The 20,901-nt window shown below is 52.4% G+C and overlaps 1 protein-coding gene across 12 annotated transcripts in view; it reads right to left on the bottom strand.

The window, feature by feature from the left end:
- Positions 1-20,901, bottom strand: part of LOC138520856 (complement decay-accelerating factor-like) — a 623,694-nt gene that overhangs the window by 118,703 nt on the left and 484,090 nt on the right. For all 12 annotated transcript variants that reach the window (XM_069633259.1, XM_069633263.1, XM_069633265.1 and 9 more), the window contains one exon: positions 18,766-18,841. In XM_069633259.1, the coding sequence (XP_069489360.1) occupies positions 18,766-18,841 (76 nt within the window). The remainder of the gene's footprint in view (positions 1-18,765; positions 18,842-20,901) is intronic.

Here is a 20,901-nt window from a genome sequence, read left to right as displayed (position 1 = left end):
GCTTTTACTCACTGTGCCGTTCACAGATGGGAAATATCCATTTGCATATCAGTCTTTGTCCTGCCCAGGGGCAGTCCAGCACCGAAATACAATGGCAATTCCAATCTGAACGAGAGTACCACCAGCAACCCCATACACGTGTTTCACCCTTGTTGGGGATCATCAGTGAGGTGAAGCTGATGCCTCTCTAAGCACAGTGAGAGGGAGACCACGTCTGGTTGCCCCCAGGAGACCTCTGCGTGAGTTCACTGAGCGCCAGGCCTCTGCAAGGCTATATCGGCCACATTGACAAAAACAACCCAGGCGGGACTGGCGAGTGCCATAGGGGTATCTGAGGTGAGATCAAGCTCCATGCTCAATATTGTGTTGAGGTCCACGCCACAAATTATCTAGGGCAAAGGATACTTAGCAATGAGTCGGAAGATCCCCTCAAAGAAGTCGGGTTTGTCTAAATTAGGCCCGTAAATATTAACCAGTATGACTTTCCGCTTGCACAGCCTACCATGTACAATCACATATCTCCTGGACTCGCCTATTCTAGACTCCAAATGTACAAATGGCAGTGAGTGATGTACCAGTATCATAACACCTCTGGATTGTGCTCTGTATGCAGTGAGTGACGTACCACTATCCTAACACCTCTGGATTTTGCTCTGTACAAAGTAAAATATCTGTTCCCCCCCCACCCGTGCGCAAAGTCCTCCACCTGCATGCTCTGCATGTGAGTCACTTGCAAAAAGAAAATGTTGCCACCACACCTGTGTGCATATGACATATACAATTTATTTCCCAAAGCAATTTCTTTAGACCCAAAAAAAAGTGTGCCGCTCCTGTTGCACAGCGACCGTAAGGAACAAGTAACTTATCTGTAACCATTGTTCTTCAGCATGGGTTCGGCATGGATTCACATGCTTCTGAATATTAATGAATATTCCCCGTCAGGCTGGGAATCCTCAGTAAAGAAAAAACAGTTTCACTTTCACTTCCAAACTTTATTTCTCCTCTAAACCAATCATTGTACTCTGGCTCATACTGCCACAGCCAATGACAGTCCTCTCCCTAAGCCCCTCCTCTGGCAGCCATCTTCAGATCTGGAAAGCACGTAAAGTGGCAGTATGACCAAGAAGTGCTGCAGAGGGGCAGGAGGGAGGGTGCGCTTGTGAATCTATGCCAGACCCATGCTGAAGAACAATAGTTACAAGTCAGTAATGTGTTCCTTGTCCATTATGGGGTCTGGCATGGATTCAAATGTTCATGAATAAAGAGTACATAGCAGTACAACATTACATAACCACAGGAGGTGGCAAGGATCAACAGAAGCAATCACCCTTACCTCTGGAACAGACTCCATTCAACCAAACAGGTTGTGCAGCACTGCTTGGCCGACTCTGGACTCCTCCCTGGAATCCCTGTAGACGCAGTAGAATCTCATGAAGGTGTGCGTGTCCAGCAGTGGCACACCAGACAGGAATGCCGTTGTCGCAGCAATCGCTCTGGTGGTGTGGGCTCTGGTACTGCCGGGCAGCGGTCGGTTCGCCGACCGATGACAGTGCAAGATGCAGCCAGAGAGCCACCTGGAGATGGAAGCTTTCGTCAAAGCCTTCCCACGGTTCACAGGCCCAAAATTCACAAACAATTGAGACATCTTCCGAAAATCTTCGTCCGTGCCACCTAGAACTTCAGGGCACGAGCAACGTCTCGCTAGTGAAAGGCCCTTTCAGACGGTGACAAAGGCTTTGGAAAAAACACTGCAAACACCAAACGTTCGTTGAGGTGGTATTCCAACTGAACCTTCGGCATAAACGATGGGTGCATCCGCAGCACCACCCTTGACTCGTGGAAAGTCAGATAAGGCTGTTCGCAGGATAGGGCCTGGATCTCACCTACCCTCCTGGCAGAGGTGATGGCCACAAGGAAAGCTGTCTTCCACGAGATTAACTTAAGAGGGGCCTGATGCATAGGCTTGAAGGGGGCCCCCATGACCCTGGTCAGCACCATGTTGAGTTCCCACGCCGAAGCAGGAGCCTTCACAGGCGGGAAAGATCAAAACAGTCCTTTGTGGAACTCCTTGACGAGAATGTGGGACAAAAGAGAAGATCTTCCTGGAGACCTGGTGTAGCGGGAGATCGCCGCACGATGCACCTTGATAGAGGCGTGCGCCAGTCCCGCCTTGGCCAAGGACAAGTATGGAAGAATTTGCGGGCCCATCACCCTCAGAGGGGTGATCCTCTGTGACTGGCACCACGTAGTGAAACGCTCCCACTTGTGACCGTAGCACTAGTCGACAACGCTCTAACTCATACCCTCCAAACTCAAGGGCTGCAGGAGCCAAGCCCTCAGGTTCAGCGATCCTGGGTTGTGATGCAGGATTGCGTCTCCTTCTGTGGTGAGCAGATCCGCGACCACCAACAGCTTGTCTGGAGGCAACGATGACAGGCTCAGAAGGTGCGGGTGATAGATCTGCCTCAGCCACGCGGGGTGACGAGTCTCATCCTGCATCTGCACTGTTTCAGTTGATTGATGACTCGCAGTAGGAGAGGCAATCGAGGGAACACATACAGAAACAGGCCATCCCACGGGAAGGAGAACGCGTCCCCAATGCTTACGGGTTGGTGGAATCTGCTGGCAAACCTCTGGCATTTGGAGTTCGCCGCCGCCACAAATAGATTGATCTGGGGCCTGCCCCACTGAATGAAGATAAAGTACACCTGGTCCTGCTGAAGTTCCCATTTGTGGCAGGAGTGCAACTCCCTGATGAGGGAGTCGCGATGGTGTTCTTGACTCCCGCCAGGTGACAAGGGACATAGAACATCTCTAGCCTGACTGCCCAGAGCCACAAGTCCTGCGCCTCTCTAGAGAGAGCTGGGGACCAAGTCCCCCCCTGCTTCCTGGTGTAGAACACTGTGGTGGTGTTGTCTGTGGAGATCCGCACTACTTTGCCCTTCAGAGACGGAAAGAATGACTTGAGGACCCAGAACACTGCCCGCACCTGCAGGATATTGATGTGAAGATCCCTCTCCTCCGCCTGTTTCTTGGTTTCCTTGGGCGTAAGCTGGAAAAGCTTGGATGCTTTGGCGACCATGGAATGAAACGACCCCACCTCATCCGGTGGGGTCGCCCTCGGTTGCGGAGATCCGCCCGCCGTGACAATATCGTCGCCGTCCCCCGTCTCCGTGTCCGTCCCCGTATCTACCAGGGAAGAGGGCACCTGACGCAGATGTGGAGGTTGATACGGGGTGTCGGATGGCACTTCCTCTTCGGGGACCACAGGGACTGGGGCCAGAGCATCCTTTTCTGGATATCTGACACAAATGTGGGTAGGGTCGATAGAATGTCCAGGGATAAATCTCACGGCTGAGCTGGCGTGGTCAGAACACTAGGCCCTGCGCCGTCATTGCCTGCGCTGTCCTCCTCTGCATCCTTGTGCACCGTGTGCAGGAACTCCAGGTCCTCATTATGTATGGACAAAACTTCCATGGCCTGGGGCACGGCCTATAGCTGGCCTGGGACTTCATCGTCCCCCCGCCCCCTTTTGGCACCCTGAGGGATCGGGCCGACTCAGAGATGGCACCCTCTTCTCTGGCCTGTCAGCTGGCTTTGCCACTGCCCCCGCCGAGGCCGCCCGCTCGGAGGCAGGGACACCCGGGGCGCAGTAGGGGTTACCTTCACAGGGTCAGCCTCTTTGCCCTTCGAGAGCGCAGCCGCCACCAGCTAAATCGATGTCTCCTGCGCCGCCTGGGCCTTCTTCAGCAGGTAGGACGCCTTTTTCTTCTGTCTTCGGCTTCTCGGGTTTCTCCCGCAGTTTAGCCGGGTTGGACGATTTCCTCTTTCAGGAGTTCGATTGCTGGCTGGCGATGGGAGGCGGATGGTGACCCTGATGGAACCAGACTCACGGTGCTTGTCCTGGTCTTGGGCCCCCACGGATGAGGCGGCCTCACAGGACTTAGAAGCCCGCTCCTCGGACCGGTCGGTCCTGGGTGAGGCATGACCCTGCCTGGCACACGGGACAGAGGCCTTGGCGTTTAGCCACGCCACCAGTGTACTGTGTCGATCCTTCGTAGTGTTCTTGGAGACGCTGAGGCAGATCTCGCACTCTCCTTCTTTGTGGTCCGGTCGAAGACAGAGGCACTAAAGGTGTTTTTCCTCCACAAACAGGTTCCGTAGTGCAGATCTGGTGCAGAGCTTGAAGAGGGATCTTCCTTCCTTCTTCTCCTCCGTCATGGCTGGATGTGCGGAGTAATCCAATGGGCTTCTGGAAACTTCAAAGAAACTTCAACGATCCTTGCCCTTGAGGGGCACTGAAATTCACCAACAAACTGGTCCCCGCTGTCGACAAATGGAGAGAAAAGCACACAGGCTCTTTTTTGACAAAAATAGAAACATTTTCTGTCGAAAAATGAAAAAACTGTAGAAGTAGCTCACGGAGCAAAACAGAACGACTCCCAACACTTGAACGTGCAGTAAAAATCTGAAGACGGCTGCAAGAGGAGGGGCTTAGGGAGAGGACTGTCAATGGCTGAGGGCAGTATGGCCCAGAGAACAGTGATTGGTTTAGGGGATAAATATAGTGTGTAAGTGAAAGTGAAACTGTTTTTTCTTTTACCGAGGATTCCCGGCCTGACGAAAGGAAATATTCATGAACATGTGAGTACATGGCAGACCCCATGCTGGAGAAAATATGTGCACAATGTTGGATCGTAGTCTGAGTTCTAGTTTATCTCTGGCCACTCATAGTAAAGTCTCGATCAAAGTAGTTCATAATGCGTGCATGATCGGACAGGGATAATCCTCACGTTTAGACTTGACTTGTCTCATACCTCGGGTGAGTGCAGAGACTGCTGCTTGCAGCTCCGCAACTTTGCCTTCCATGGTGCTTATGCGGCCATCAGCGTCAGTGATTCCCTGAGTCGTCTTCTCAAGCTGGGCGTGCATGGATGACATACTGGCCGTGATATCATCCACCTCGACCTTCACTGATACTAAGCCCTGTTACATCATTTCCAGCATGCGTTGAAGGTCAATGGATGTGCCGGCCACCAGGGCCACAGAGGGCTCCAGATGCAGGGAGTCATCAGCAGAGCCTGCAGGTGGCCTCAAGGCTGGCCTTGTGAAACGGTCCATGCTGCTGGTTTTTTTGGATCCGGAAACTCTCGGTCATTCCAGCCACTGAACTCTCAAGGGACATCTCCCAGGCCAGGGAACCCTTACTCCTCTGACACAGCTCATCCTCAGATCAGGGTGCCCTTGCGCCTCCAACGCAGCAGCCCCAATGTCAGCAGTATAGAGCAGAACCCGGGACAGCACTGAAGTATGGCTTTGCGCCAGTACAGGTCGCTAGCTTCCCCACGGCCCACAATGTTTCCTTGGTGGGTCAGGAGAATGCCTTCCATCTCCTGACATTAGTTTCAGTCTCAAAAAACCCAAAACATCAAAGTTATAAACAATACTTTCACGGTATGCCAGGAGAATGCCTCCCTTTGCCTGGAGTTCGGTCTCAGTCTCAAAAAACCCAGGTAAATGACATCCTTCCTCAGGCCTGTTGGACCTTCCTCACTGTTTAAGTTACCAGGAGAATGACTCCCTTGCCCTGGTAATCATATAACAATCTCTTACAACCAAAGGCAATGTTAGGCAGAAACCTGTGCAGTTCCCTCTGGGACCACTGCAAAAAGTTTAAGACTACAGGAGTTAGCAGTAAACCCAATTGGTAGCAGTCTGCACCACCCAGAATTACCTGGTAGCTGTGGCTGAGCAGTCAGACTTCTCTCAAGACGAGTTAGGCAGTATATAGAGTATACAAGATAGGGCAATTTACACAGTAGAACAAGCAGACACTGATCAGAGCTTGGGTGTAAAGATATATAATTATTTATTTAAAAACACATCTATGAAAAACACACTGGCACTAATATGGCAAACAACTTCAATCACAGTTACTATAAGTATATATCAATCCCATAACAATATTACGGCAAGTCTAGGTTCAAAGACACCACTTATTTGCAGACAGAGGTGAGTGCTTTACCTAGATGGCACTCTAGTATTCGTTAGGAAGGGAGAGAAAAAGGCAGGCTATGAAACCAACTCAGTACCAACTCCTTTACGAAGCAAATGCAAGGCAAGCTAGGCAGGGTCTACTGTAGATCACAAAGTTCAGAGGCAGGCCCACTCGGAGAGAGGCAAGGCGGTATGTCCCGAAAATACCACAGTGGAAATGCACTTCAAGTCTTTGTAGCAAAATGTCACAGAAAGGTTGGACCAGTTTTAGAACAAAAGTTAAGAAGGTCTGGAGGCGACCCAGTGGAAAGGTAAGGATTTAAGACACCTCACGCTAACCGTGACAAGGGAAGCCAGGCGGACACAGTACCTTGAAAGTGGAGACACAGCTCCGGCGGGGGCAGTTGTTCCTGGTGGTGGATGCAAGTCGGGGCTTTGCCAGAAGAAGAGATGATCTCGTCGTAGAGGAAAGTTGAAGATCGTTGCACCACCAGGGAAGAGACCAGCGCGGAGTGCTCAGTCACAAGGCACCACCTTTTGGCCGCGATACAGTGGTTAGTGGCTATCCGGTTGCCGGGGTGCTCCGCACGGGCAATTCGACCACTAGACGTCCTGGAAGCAAAGAAAAAGCAAGGGACTGGTTATTCCCACCAGTCAAAGGGAAGAAGACTCTCCAGTAGGGAGATCTCCTCTGTCGTTGGGAATTGGTGAGTCCGTTCAGCAGGGCTCCACCGGTGGTGTCGTCGTTGCAGGTCGGCTCAGCTTCTCCCTCATCGGATTCTTAGGTCCTGTGGCGACTTCTGAAGTTCCAGTCCCCAAAGCCCTGCTTTTATGCTGAAAACCACCATTCATTCAGCCTAGCTGTCAATCAAACATGGTAAGTGGTGAGCGGGGCGGCTCACCACTTGGGCCAATCACACCAGAGTGCGACTTGAGTTGGCAAGGCAACTCAGTCCAGGGTGCCTAAACCCCCTCCCACACCCCCTGTGGTACCCAGACAGAATGGCACCACTCTGGAGGGCTTCTGTGCAGAAGCCCGCCAAAAGTGGAACAAAGGGCTCAACCTTTGGTTTGGAGTTACAGAGGCGAACACATACGCCATTTTACAAACCGAGTTCTGTCAGAAAATACCAACCGGTGAATTTATTTTAAATAAATAAACCGGCGGTATGTTAGAGACTAATGTGAAAAAGTATTAGCCTCGAACAATGGGAAAATCCCATAGAGAAATATTCGTTGTCGAATATAAAAAAGTAGTATCCACTGCCACCAGCCAAACCTCGACGAGGGGGAGCGGGACAGTGCCCCCTCGAACAACAGACCCAGGGGTAATCGAATTACCCCTACCAGTACGTCCACAATAGGATGGTTTGTACTGGTTCTGTTAGTAAATGTAGGTCTAGTAAAGCCAATGGTGACTTTACATGCTCTGGGAGACAGTAGTTAGTCCCAGGGTATGGAGTCTATGGTGGGGGTCACCTAGGACACCCCAGTGTTACGGCACGGAGGGTGCTGTGTAACACACAAAGCAAAACACATGAGACCTTATGGAGTAAAAGACCCCATAGCCCATAGAACACATTAACATTCAAAGAAATACCACAAATCATGTCCAAGAGTGGGAGAAAAAGAGTCTTACTCTTGGCAGGATGAAAAAAAAAAACTCCAGAAATCCAGCAAAGCTGCTGGGGATTCACTAGGTTAGGAAAATCAGCCTAAACAGAGAATATTCCCTAACAGGCAATGACTCCCTGCCCCAGGTCTTCTCCACATTACATTTCACACCTACAACACCCACATCTGAGTGTTGGTCGGGTCCGCGACCCTGGCTTCTCTTCTTCTTTGGCTTGGCGCACTTGGTTCACTTCCCTGCAAAGTACTACCACGAGGAAGAGGACTTGTATCTCTCTCTCGGTTGGGGTCCTCGACCCTGATTTTCTTCTTCTTCTTCTTTGATTTGTCCCACTTGGTTCACCTCCCTGCCAAGTACTGCCACGAAGAAGATGACTTGTCGCTCTCTTAGTTTGGGTCCTCGACCCTGGTTTTCTTCTTCTTCTTTGATTTGTCCCACTTGGTTCACCTCCCTGCCAATTACTGCCACGAAGAAGATGACTCATCACTCTCCTGTTTTGGGCGCTTGACCCTGGTTTCTCTGCCCTTCTCTTTATGTCCACCTGGCTGCCTTGCTTGGCAAGTAATGACACGAGGGGCATAGTACTGCTTGTTATAATCGTACAGGGTTTTTGACTCCTGTACCATCTAGCCCCTACCGGTCCTGGTGCCTCTCTCATTACCTTGTCTGTTCTCAGGATACGCGGGCGGTTCTTCCTGGGATCCCTCTCTTACTCTGTATATTGTGCAGGCATCTTTGTCTCGGTGCATTCACATCGCAGATCTCCTGTCCGGCACTTGGACCGATGGTATGGACACTGCTTCTTGCGTTCGCATCAGCGTCTGGCAGCCTTTGGTTACTGCCTGGACGCTGTTGGGCAAAGGAGTCCCATTGTCCTCTTGATCCAGGAGCGGACTGCTCTCGGCTCCGTCCTTGTCTTCTTCGCGTCTACTTCATGCTTCCCGGTTTCTCGTCCTGGTTGGCTGTGTCTACCTGATAGGTAGTCCTTCTTTGGTTTTTATATCATAGGAGGAACCACGCCTCTGCAGAAGTCTATTCCTCCTTGGTATTGCTCCTCGTTGTTCCTGTGTCCCATCTCATCCCAGTACTTGGATTACCTTTGTTTGTGATGTTCTTCTTCATCTCAGTACTTTCAAGATCCTTGAGGTAGTCATTTGCAGGATATTCTTATGTGGGAGATGTGCTCTCTCCTGGGAATATTTAATGCAGCTCTCAGTGCATTATTTTGGAGGATCTGAAGTTTCTTGAGTATAGCTTGGCTGGCACTAAGGTAGAGGCTATTGCAATAGTCAAGCTTCGATTGTATGAGGGCCCTAGCCAGAAAGAGGCAGCTGTTCATGCATAGAAAAGGTCTGCAGGCCCTAATTAGTTTTCCAGTGTAGGCGGTGGCTGAGGCGGTCATATTAACTTGTTTGGAGAGGTTGGTATTGGTGTCGAGGTAGAAGCCTAGGGTTTTCACATTTTTCACGACTGGGATGATGTTGCCATCTATGATAAAGTTGGAGTCAGTTCTGAAGTTATCATCTGGGCTGATTGGTATCTATACGTGAGGCGCATCAGTTGGGAACTGTGCCTGTGAACCCACCTGCAAGTAGGTTTGTATGTGTGAAGTGGGGTGGACTATGTTGAATGCAGTGTAGCAGTTGGAGGACCAAGCGATAGGGGTCCCCATTATCCATGATTTAAAGGGCAACTTCTATGGCCTGGATGATGTCAGTGTCTGTGTTGCGCCGGAGTCCAAATCCACATTGGTAGCCCTAGAGCAGGCTGAGTTGGTTGGCAAGGAACAAGTTACTTACCTGTAACTGTTGTTCTCCAGCATGGGTCTGGCATGGATTCACATGCTCATGAATATTCCCCGTCGTCAGGCTGGGAATCCTCGGTAAAGAAAAAATCAGTATCAGTTTCGTTTCTGATCTGTCTTTCGTAGTAGTAACCAATCACTGATCTCTGCGTCATACTGACCACAGCCAATGACTGCCCTCTACCTAAGCCCCGCCTCTGGCAGCCATCTTCAGATTTGGTAGCACGTGAAGTGGCAGTATGACCAAGTGAAGAGCCGCAGAGGGGTAGGCGGGAGGGTTCGCATGTGAATCCATGCCAGACCCATGCTGGAGAACAACAGTTACAGGTAAGTAACTTGTTCCTTCTCCAGCATGGGGTCTGGCATGGATTCACATGCTCATGAATAAAGAATACATAGCAGTACACACATGCACAACCACGGGAGGTGGCAAAGGCTCAACATCAAGCATTACATCAACTCAACATTAAGCAATTCTTACCTTCTCACCAGGCTCACCTTAGGTGAACAGGTTGCGCATCACTGCTTGGCCGACCCTGCACTCCTCCCTGGAATCCCGATCGACGCAGTACAATTTCGTGAAGGTGTGCGTCGACCTCCAGGTAGCAGCCCTGCAGATGTCCAGCGAGGGCACACCAGATAGGAACGCCGTGGTAGCTGCGATCGCTCTGGTGGGATGGGCTCTCGGACAGCCAGGCAGCGGTCGGTTTGCCAACCGATGACAGTACATGATACAGCCGGAGAGCCATCTGGAAATGGAGGCCTTTGAGAGAGCCTTCCCCTGATTGACAGGACCAAATTTCACAAAAAGTTGTGACGTCTTCCGAAAACACTTCGTGCGGTCCACGTAAAACTTCACCGCTCTAGCCACATCCAGCGAGTGCAAAGTCCTTTCGGCCGGCGACGAAGGCGACGGGAAGAAAACAGGCAACACCAAGGGTTCGTTGAGGTGGAAGTCCGACGGCACCTTGGGCATGAAGGAGGGGTGCGTCCTGAGCACTACCCTTGTGTCGTGAAAAGTCAAGTACGGGGGCTTGCAGGAAAGGGCCTGGATCTCTCCCACTCTTCGTGCGGAGGTGATGGCCACAAGAAACGCTGTTTTCCACGACAAGAACTTCAACAGAGCCGAGTGCAGAGGCTCGAACGTAGGTCCCATGAGCTTGGACAGCACCACGTTGAGCTCCCACACCGGGGCCGGAGGCTTCACCGGCGGGAACGATCTGAACAGTCCCTTCATGAATTCTTTCACCAGACGATGAGACCACAAAGACGTCCGCCCCGTGGTTCTGGTGTATCGGGAGATCGCAGCAAGATGAATCTTGATGGACGCGTGCGCCAGTCCAGCCTTGGCCAGCGTCAGAAGGTACGGCAGTACCTGGGGAGCCGTAATCCGTAGAGGGTTAATCTTCTGTGCGTGGCACCAGACAGAGAACCTCTTCCATTTGTGTCCATAGCATTTAAGAGTTGAGGACGCCCTGGCCTTTGCAAGAACCTCTCTGCAGTCGGCCGGTATGTCGTATCCTCCAAACTCTAACGCTGCAGGAGCCAGGCCTGCAAGTTCAGCGACTTCGGGTCGTGATGGAGGATGGCGCCTCCTTCCCTGGAGAGAAGATCCGCGTCCACTGGCAGCTTGATTGTTGGGGACGCTGACAAGTCCAGAGGGTCCGGGAACCATATCTGCCTCGGCCACGCAGGTGCGACGAGGATCATCCTGCACCGTGACCTCTTGAGCTGGTTGATGAGCCGGATCAGCAATGGCAATGGAGGGAACGCGTATAGAAACAGGCCCTCCCAGGGGAACGAGAAAGCATCGCCCATGCTCCTCGGCTGGGGAAACCTGCTGGCGAATCTCCGGCACTTGGAGTTCGTCGTCGTCGAGAACAGATCGATCTGGGGTGTGCCCCACCGTCGGAAGAGGCGGTCCACTAAATCCTGTCGTAGTTCCCACTCGTGGCACGAGCGCAGCTCTCTGCTGAGCGAGTCGGCGATGGTGTTTTTTATCCCTGCCAGATGAAACGGCACCAGAAACATCCCTTGGGCGATGGCCCAATGCCACAGATCCTGCGCCTCCTTGGACAGGGCTGGGGATCTGGTACAGCCCTCCTTCCTGATGTAGAACATGGTGGTGATGTTGTCGGGGAAGATCCTCACCACCTTGCCCTTGAGGGACGGAAGATAGGACCTGAGGGCCCAAAACACTGCACGGATCTCCAGGACGTTGATATGGAGGGACTTCTCCGTCGGAAGCCAAAGGCCTCTCGCATGCAGATTTTCGGTGTGCGCTCCCCACCCTTCCAGGGAGGCATACGTGGTCACTGTCTCCTGGTGGCCGGGGGTCTGGAAGTCCATGCCCACCGTCAGATGCGCGCGGGTGCCCTACCACCGGATTGCTCGTCGGAAACTCTCGTCGAGTGTGATCCTCTCCTTGAAGCTGCCCGTCGTCTGGATCCAGCGCGCGTCCAGGAACTCCTGCAACGGGCGCATCCGGAGCCTGCACAGGCAGATGAGATAAATGCAAGAAGACATCATTCCGAGGAGGGACTTGATGGACCTCACCCTGGCCGCGTCCGCAACCAGCATCCGCTGCACCTTGCCCAAGATGGCCCTCATCCTTTCCTCCGACGGAGAGGCCAGAAGCGACACTGTGTCGAGCTTCGCTCCCAGAAACAGTGTGTCTTGCGCGGGCACCAGGTGGGACTTGCCGTAGTTTAAGGAGAATCCCAGGTCCGTGAGCAGTTGGACGGTCCTTGCCGTGTGCTCCACGGCGAGCTCCTTCGTCTTTGCTCGGATGAGCCAGTCGTCCAGGTAGGGGTAGACGTGGATCCCCTCTCGGCGCAGCTGCGCCGCCACCGGTGCGAGGCACTTGGTGAACACCCTGGGTGCCGACCTCAATCCGAAGGGAAGGGCTCTGAACTGGTAGTGACGCCCTTGGACCACGAACCTGAGAAACTTTCGGTGTCCCTTTAGGATGGGAATATGGAAGTAGGCATCCTCCAAATCCAACGACGATAGGAAATCGCCCTCCTCCAGTTGACCCAGGACGTGTTGGAGGGTGACCATCCGGAACTTCTGTGCCTTGATGAATTTGTTCAGTCGTCATAGGTCCAGGATGGGACGCCATCCTCCCGTCTTCTTCTTCACGAGGAAGTATCTTGAGTAAACTCCGGAGCCCGAAGCCTCTTTGGGACGAGCTCGATGGCGCCCTTCTTGAGCATCGCCTTTACCTCCAAGAAAAGGTGAGGGACGTGATGTTCTTTCCTGGCCATAGGGGGGACGTGCGGGCACCTCTTTAGGAACTGGAGCGCGTGACCCTGAGCTAGGGCATCCAGCACCCAACGGTCGGTGGAGATGGACTCCCACACGCTGATGAAGCTCGCCAGCCTGCCTCCCACCGGGGTGCTTCGGTGGAGGCCCGACCCCACGGCCGGTTCAGTCCTGCTTCGACGAGGCTTTGCCGCCTTATCCTCCTTGGCGACGACGGCGGGGTCCGCCTGACTTGCCTCGTCCCCTGTAAGCTTCCTGTGACGACGAATGGGCCGCTTGACGGTAGGTGGAAAATCCGCTGCTGGAACCTTTGGAGGTACCCTGTTTGCCTCCGCCGCTCCGAAAGGGCGGCCGCCGTTGCCGGAGAACCCCAAGAGCCCGGGCCGTCTCCGTGTCTGCCTTGATGGCTTGAAGGGAATCGTCCACTGTCTTCCCAAACAGGTTGTTTCCGTCGAAAGGCATGTCCAAGGCTCTGGTCTGCACGTCCTGACGGAAGTCAGTAGCCTTGAGCCATCCACGCCGCCTAAGGCACACGCCGTTGCCCAACTGGCGAAATCCAGTGTCAGCGATGTCCGTCGCAATCGTGATGGCGTGGTCCGACGCCACCTCTCCTTCCTGCAAGATCTCTAGCGCATCCGCCCTCTTGTCGTCTGGTAGGAAGTCCAGCAGGGGGGCCAGTTTGTACCACAACTCCCTGCCGTAGCGGGCTACGATAGCCAAGGTGTTGGCCGCCTTAATCGTCGTCGCTGCCTACGAGATGACTCTACGTCCCATCGTGTCTAATTTCTTTCCCTCGCCGTCCGGCGGGGAGGTTGACATAGAGGCCGCGCCCCCCCCGCTTTCTTCCTGGCCGCCGCGGAGACGACCGAGTCCGGGGTCGGCTGTGCCCGAAGGCACAAGGGGGCCGCGTCCGGGACCCGGTACTTCTTCTCGTACCGATCCCTTCTAGCCGGCGTCGTGGATGGGTTCTTGAGGAGGGCGAGGCCCTCATCCCAAATGTCGTCTCGTAGAGGTACAGCGAGGACCGTCTTCCTCTTGGTCTCGCGCCGTTGATAAAGGAGGGCTCCCAGAAGGGCCTGGCTCCGGGTCCCCCGTCGGGAGCGGTTCCTCCGTTGGTGGTAACGGCAGTCTCGTCCTTATCTTCGAGCATAAGGACTGTATAGCCAACAAAATGGCCGCCGAGTTGTCTTGCGGCACTGGTTGAGGGAGATCCGACGGATGATCAGGAGCCCCGTCGGCATCCTCGACGCCCTCGTCGTCTTCCACGTCGGGGTCCCTCCCGACAGGATGGCCTTCTTCCACGCCAGAGCCGTGGCCTAAGACTTCGATCAGCTCCTCCTCAGAGGTTGAGGCCGAGTCCACGACGACCTCCTGCCCCCCCTTCTTCTCCGTCGGAGGTTTCACGGGGGTCCTGTCGATGGGCATGAAAGAGGACTCCCTCCGCGGTGGCAAGGAGATTTTGGGCCCCGGGGTCGCCACCACTGGTGTAGCCTCCACAGGCTGAGCCAGGGCCGTCGCGACTGTCTCGATAGAGGCCTTGGCCGGATGGATCAAGGCTTTCACCACCTTAGGTGCGCTCACCGCCTTCTCCTTGGGGGGAGGGTCACCACCTCGCTCCCCCTCCGATGGGGCCTTAGGGCACGACCGGGGTTTCTCCAGGAGTTTCGCCGGGTGCTCAGCCTTCCTCTTACCCGAGCCAGAGCGTTGGCTCGTGGTTGATGGCGCCGGGGAGGATGCGCCTTGCCTGGCGCCCGTAGAGCCCAACCTTTCGGCGCTCCCGGTGCCAGCGGACTTGCGGTGCTTGGCCTTCTGTTGGACCCCAGTCGCCGGGGCGTCCTCAAAAGGTCTTAGAAGACTGCTCGGACTTCTTCTTCTCGCCTGACGGGCTCTTTCCTTCCAGCCAGTTGGTGAGACGTTGATGGCGGTCCTTCATGGTCCGCTCCGACATATTGCCACAAAACGCACAGTCCTTCTCCACGTGCGTCTTGTCCTCATGTAGGCAGTAAAGGCAAAGGGAGTGTTCGTCCTCCTTGAAGACATTCTGAAGCTGGCATCCAGGGCAGACCCTGAACAGCTTTCCGGGCGTCGAGCTTCCCTTCTCCTGGGCCATGTCCGAGATGGGCCTGAGAAACTTCTGGAGTCCTCCCAAAGCGTGGCTCGACGAAATCTTCACCCTTGAGGGGCGTAGACGAATCCGACACGGGTCCCCGTTGATCGGATGAAGAAACGGTGGAGCTTGAGGCTCTTTGACCGAAAAAAGAGAAATTTTTCTGAGAAAAAACATGAAAAAAGCACTAACGCTCGAGAGCAATAGCACGAGGATCCCAACACTTGAACGTGCGGTAAAAATCTGAAGATGGCTGCCAGAGGCGGGGCTTAGGTAGAAGGCAGTCATTGGCTGTGGTCAGTATGACGCAGAGATCAGTGATTGGTTACTACTACGAAAGACAGATCAGAAACGAAACTGATACTGATTTTTTCTTTACCGAGGATTCCCAGCCGGACGATAGGGAATATTCATGAGCATGTGAATCCATGCCAGACCCCATGCTGGAGAAACTGCCATCTCAATGGTTTTCCCAAATAACAGAAAGCTGTTCATTGGCAGCAGTTAGCAAGGTGGTGTGGGCCTCAAGTGGGTCTGGGGAGTGGGCAGATTAATCCTGTTTTCAGGTGCTTGGGAAAACACTGTGGTGAACAAGAAGAACGAGACGGACTCGAGGTTAACATTACACGGGTCTTTATTTTAACTCAAAATAAAAAATGCCTATCTCTCCCTATTGCAATGAGGGATTTTTTCTGCCTACAAACTAAACTAAGGGTGCTCGTCAATTCTCAAAACCAAAAAGTAGTCCTCAGTCCAAATACTATTCACCATCTCGCCCTAGCACTTAAAAAAAAAAACATAAAAAATGAGCCAGAGCCGTAGCCTCACAGCACGTGCTTTGACTGGCCAGTGTTCGTTTTATCTTTCCCAAAGCACTGGTTGTAAGAGAAATTATAGTTCTTAATAGTTCACAAAAGAAAAGTTCAAGTCTCTCTTTAAATTCATCAGGAATAGTTCACAAAAGAAATATGTGCAAGCCTTCACACAAAAAACAAATGCCTCAAATTCTTGAAGGGGAGGGATTATACCCTTTGTCCGTTTCCACCAACTTGGACCTTTTCTTTCCCCTAATGTGCCTTGTATAGATTAATTGAACCCTGTAGGTTCCCTTCTTGTAACAATGGGCCTCATTATGGGTCTGGCGGTAAGCCTGCCGGTGATACCGGCGGCTTGCCGCAAGACCCGAAAAAAATTACTGCCGCCTGACTAACACCAGGGTATTACAACCCCGGTGGCCGGGAAGTCGGGCATCAGTAATTTTGTAAGTCCCCATTCCCATTCCCATTGAGTCCTGTAGGACTCAATGGGAATGGGGACCACAGAAGCACCGGTGCTTACATGAAACTCTGCAGATGGGTGCCGTTCCGCACGCAGGTCTGACCCAGGCGGGACGGCACCCACCCGCAGAGTTGTACTGCCGGTCCGGTAACAACGGTGCCGGTAGGTTTACCGGCACCGTTGTTACCGGACCAGCATTGTCATAATGAAGCCCAATGGCGCTAATCTCTTTAGAGCTCTCCATGTCCCTCTGGATCTTTGGATTACTTATTTCTCTCTCCATTTAACTCAACTCGCCTCCCTCCAACCTGGGCAACCCTTGCAACTTCTCTGCCTTCGGGTGTGCTCCAGCGAGATGGCGTCTCTAGCACATATATGTCTTTTCTCATTCTTCTGCTCGTCTTGGCAGTTTCGGTGATCCTCGCACTGAATACGGAGGACTCTTTCCACAGTTGTTGCCTGGTCTTGGTGTCAGTTTGCGGGCCCCGGACCCACCGCAGTTGCAGCCTGGTCACGCCACCAGGTAATATGGTCTGTCTCCTGCCCATCTCGGCAGTTTCTGTGTTCTCTGCACCAAGATCGAAGGAGTTGCTCCTCTGCTGTCCCCCTGGTCCTAGCGTTGGTCTGCTGGCTCCAGGCCCACCACAGCTGTAACTTGGTCACGCCACCCGGTAAGACAGTTCACCACCCCGGGCCAAGCCCGCCCACCCCCTGCCGGGTGCATTTATGCAATGTCATCTTCCTCCGTGCCAGGCTTCCGGTGTCTCGCTTTCCTCTCTTCAGGTCTTCATGCTACGGCTGCCTCTGTGGTGTAGGTGGCTCTGCCCTTCCAGGACGTTCTCATGACAGAGGCTCACCTTTGCGTAGGATTCTTTCTTTTCCATTCAAGGTTCCTCGTCTCTTTAATCTCGCCACCGTACTTCAAAGGGGCATGCTGTTTTTCGTCAGCTGCTGAGTTCAAGGGGATTCCAGCATTACCTTGAGCCTAAGATATGGAAGTAATGTCAATAGGGTTTGAATGCATAACAGAAGCAGCAGTCGTCTTTTCCACTTCTAAGTATGCAGAGAGAGTATTTTCAGGGAGGGTCTTGCTTAGCGGGTTAATTCCATGAAAATAGGTATCCTATGCTATCTTCTGTTATTGACTATCTTGTAGATTATGTTACTTTCCCTGTGTACAGCAGTCAGTCCTTCTCAAATGAAGGTCTAATATCTCCAGAGCCGTCAAGACCTTGATAATTCTGGACACCAATGGGCAGGCCCTTCTCAACAGCAGAGTTGTTGGTTATGGGCCAGCAGTGTTTGCATAGGATTTTAGAGGAGAGTGGTGGCATACTCGCCTTGGCTGCCAAGATTAAAAACAAACGACAGGGGACTTTTTGATCCCCTCCCAATGAGTTGTTTTTAAAGAGACGTAGGGCTTTAGAGTACCATTTTGCCCTTTTTCTGATCCCTTTCCTCCTCTCCAGAATGATCATGCTGTGGAAGGATGTGAGCTCATTGGAATTAGAGGTTCTGACTCTGGGGCCTGTGCTACAATCGTTCCAAACTAGCCCGATAATGGACCAGGAACACAAGGGGTCCTCCATAAACTACTTCTCAGACCTATACCCAGATCCCTCGGATACAAGAGTCCCATCACCCAGCCTAAGCTATGTGCCTTGATGCATCTTCTTAAGAGTCAAGTTGCTCCTCAGAATCTGTGTGCTCTAAGAAAGAGTGTTGCTCAAGCGAACATGCAAACAGTCAGAAGTCTTGCCGCATTCAGTAACCATATACTTCTATCGTAAGATGGTCTGTGGGAGTCGGCATTGATCTTCAAGACAGATTTAGTGAACTTTTCATGGATACTATCAAACAGTTTTTGCAGCACTGGTTGTGTTTTGGAATCCAGGTCCACATAATCAGCTAAAAAAGAATACCATTCTTTTCCCCATGCTATTGTGTTTATGAGCATATGGTGGTAGTCCTACTAATTATATAGCAACCTCATTAATGAAGTGGTTAAATACCAGTACAAATCTCTGACGAATGCCCTTGTGCAATCCTTATATTCCCTTTTTGAACTTGTTTTATGTCCCTTTTGGGGACTCTCTCAGATGTCTATGTTCTGCCCTCAAACTAGAACTTGGCCGCTACTCTTGCCCGTCCGACTTTAGGTTGTGATGATTTCGTAGCAGCAAGATGATTTTATGTGGATGCCTGGTGATCTGATCCGTTTTCCTGATCTCTGGGTGTGTTATATTTGATGTACACCTGATCAAACTTGCTTGTGAGCCACATGACATTTTTGTGTAAACATCCTAATCGCTTTGCTGCCATTTATTATCTTTCCCTCCCCGTGTTTCTGAATTCTGTAGCCTTGTTCGAAAAGTTAGACAACAGGCCATTGGTGGAAAGTGCTCAAATAATGGAAACTGGAAAAGCTTGTAACAGAAGCCAAGTAATTTGTGGGCCTAAGTAGACTGACATTAATTTGATATTGCTTTGTGGAAATGTATTGCATCCATATAGCACCAACTGCTTTGAGGAGCGACGTAGCACTGCATCATTAGCAACAAAGCGCCCATGATTCAAAGAAAATGTACATAGGTCCTAGAGCAGCAGGGTTGTGACAGAAAATAGCAAGGAAACAAAACAAGAAAGTAAAAAAATGATTTTCAAGTATGTAACTTCACTCACCCCCTATTCTTTAGGAAGAAGTACCAAATGGCAAACCCAGCAAGTCCAAGAGCACCAACAGAGCCAATAAAACAACCTAAAAAAAATAGAAAAATGTGCCGTCAGTTACTATAACTATTGCGGTCAATAGAAAACCAGATCAAGATGAGTAGTTTACTCATAAGACTAAGGAGCTCCAACACATTTAACTAAATCACTGTGCAGTATTTGGAAACTAACAGTAAAGATGCCAGGACTGAAGGCAGGAAATTTACCATGAACTACATTCACACCAAGGAATTACATCTTCTAATTAGCTGGTATTTTAAAAATCAATTGGTGGATTCCAAGACGGCCACGGAGCGTTGAACATCGCGGTCCCCGAGCTCCTGACCCGCATTGCTTTCCGGCAGTGAAAATAGCCCTCCTCGGCTACCAGACAGCAGTGATCACTCCAGGAGATTGGAGCGGTGAAATCATAGGGAGACGGAGCATGGAACTCAGCTAGACCGATCCGGAGACGTGATCAGCACTAAGCACCAGAGCGGGGCTCTGGAGACAGGGCGGCGCAGAGAGAGGAGAGGCCCTCTGGATCTGGACAGCCACCAGATCAAGTGGTAGCGGTGAGTCTCGGGTTGACATTGGAGGGACCCGCCACTGCCAGCGGAAGAGGAAAAGGAACTGGTCGTGCAGCTGGAGCCCTACGGGGGAGTTGCGAACTGTGTACCGGCCCAGAGGCCTGCGAGGTGCTCCCCCTCCCCCCGCTGACCCGCCACCTCACTTCATTAATGCGGAGAGGACCGGGGCGAGACCTGCCAGCCTCAGACAGACAAGGGGGCTGAACCAAGGGAGCGGGAAAGCTCTGGTGTCTCCGCAGATGTTGGACCCCCAGAAGCATCTCTATCAGTAACTGATAAGCGCCTGCCCCCACCGTGAATGCCAAGCTAGGCCCAGAGACAAGGACACCTGCCGCCTAGTGGAGCAGACCGGAGCGGAGCCCGCAGCACCCGCAAGCTGAGGAGGAAGACTCCTGCCTCCAAAGGGCACAGCGCCCACAAACAGTAGTATACACCCCAACCCGCTGCCTTTCACAGTCTTATGAGGCCCGGGCATAGGATACGAGGTTAGCAGGAACAGCCTGAAGAACAGAGTAGGACGCATGAGCCGGCACGGAGGGTGCCCAAACCCCATCCCACCTGACCAGGGGTCTGAGGAGACGCTTTCACCATAGTTAGGAGAAATGGACACCCTGAGGATCGGAGCGCCCACTTCCAAGGACGACCCATACGGACCAAGAGTCCACAAGGAGAGAGAGCCATTGGGCTGACCAGAGCTGCAACAACAGAGCGTGCCACTCAGTGCTGTACTCAAGGCAACAGGCGACGGCTCAATAGCCAGGAAAGGGGGAGAGAACAAGCTCCCCTCAAGGAGTTGCCAAGGAGAGTCATGATTCAGTGCAGGCCTGTCCGTGAGATAATCATTGCACTGTGTGCTCATTAGCATCGAAACTAGAGACACACTGGGCCTCATTACGAGGTTGGAGGTAGCCATGGTGCTATTAGCACCATGGCTACCCCCTTACCACATTCCGGGTCCGGGTTGTCGGGATAGGGACTTACCGGGTGATTCCAAACTTAGAGGACCCGGTAAGTCCCAATTCTGAAAACCATTCCCCATTCCCATTCGAGCCCCCATAGGGCTCAATGGGAATGGGGAAGGAGCTAATAACGGGCCCGCAAATAGCGGGCCCGTTATTAGCTCCATGGTCCCTTAGCGGCTCCCGCTAAGGGTGGCTAGTAAAACCAGCTGGCCTTAGTGGGACTCGCTAAGGGACCTCGGAATCCGGAGGTAAAGGGTTACCGGCACCGGCATCCTCACCGGTGCCGGTAACCCCTTACCTCCAACCGTGTAATGAGGCCCACTGTCTTTAATTAGGATAAAGGTGGGGCAAAACGGGATCGGGGGCCCCCAGAAGTGCCGGCCCAGCATCAAGTATTGAGGCACAATCCCCCTCCTCTCACCCGACCGGACATCAAGGTTGGGCGCAAACCAAGATCAACACGCAAGAAGGCCGATGGAAGGTCGGAGCATAGCAATGGTGAGAAATAGAATAAGGAACACGTTACTTACCTGTAACTGTTGTTCTCCAGTATGGGT

The sequence above is a fragment of the Ambystoma mexicanum genome, chromosome 13 (genome assembly GCF_040938575.1).
Source record: "Ambystoma mexicanum isolate Mex_15411 chromosome 13, UKY_AmexF1_1, whole genome shotgun sequence".
In the NCBI taxonomy this organism is placed as follows: Eukaryota; Metazoa; Chordata; class Amphibia; order Caudata; family Ambystomatidae; genus Ambystoma; species Ambystoma mexicanum.
Note: the sequence above shows the minus strand (reverse complement) of the source record. Positions and strands in the feature narration are given on the sequence as shown.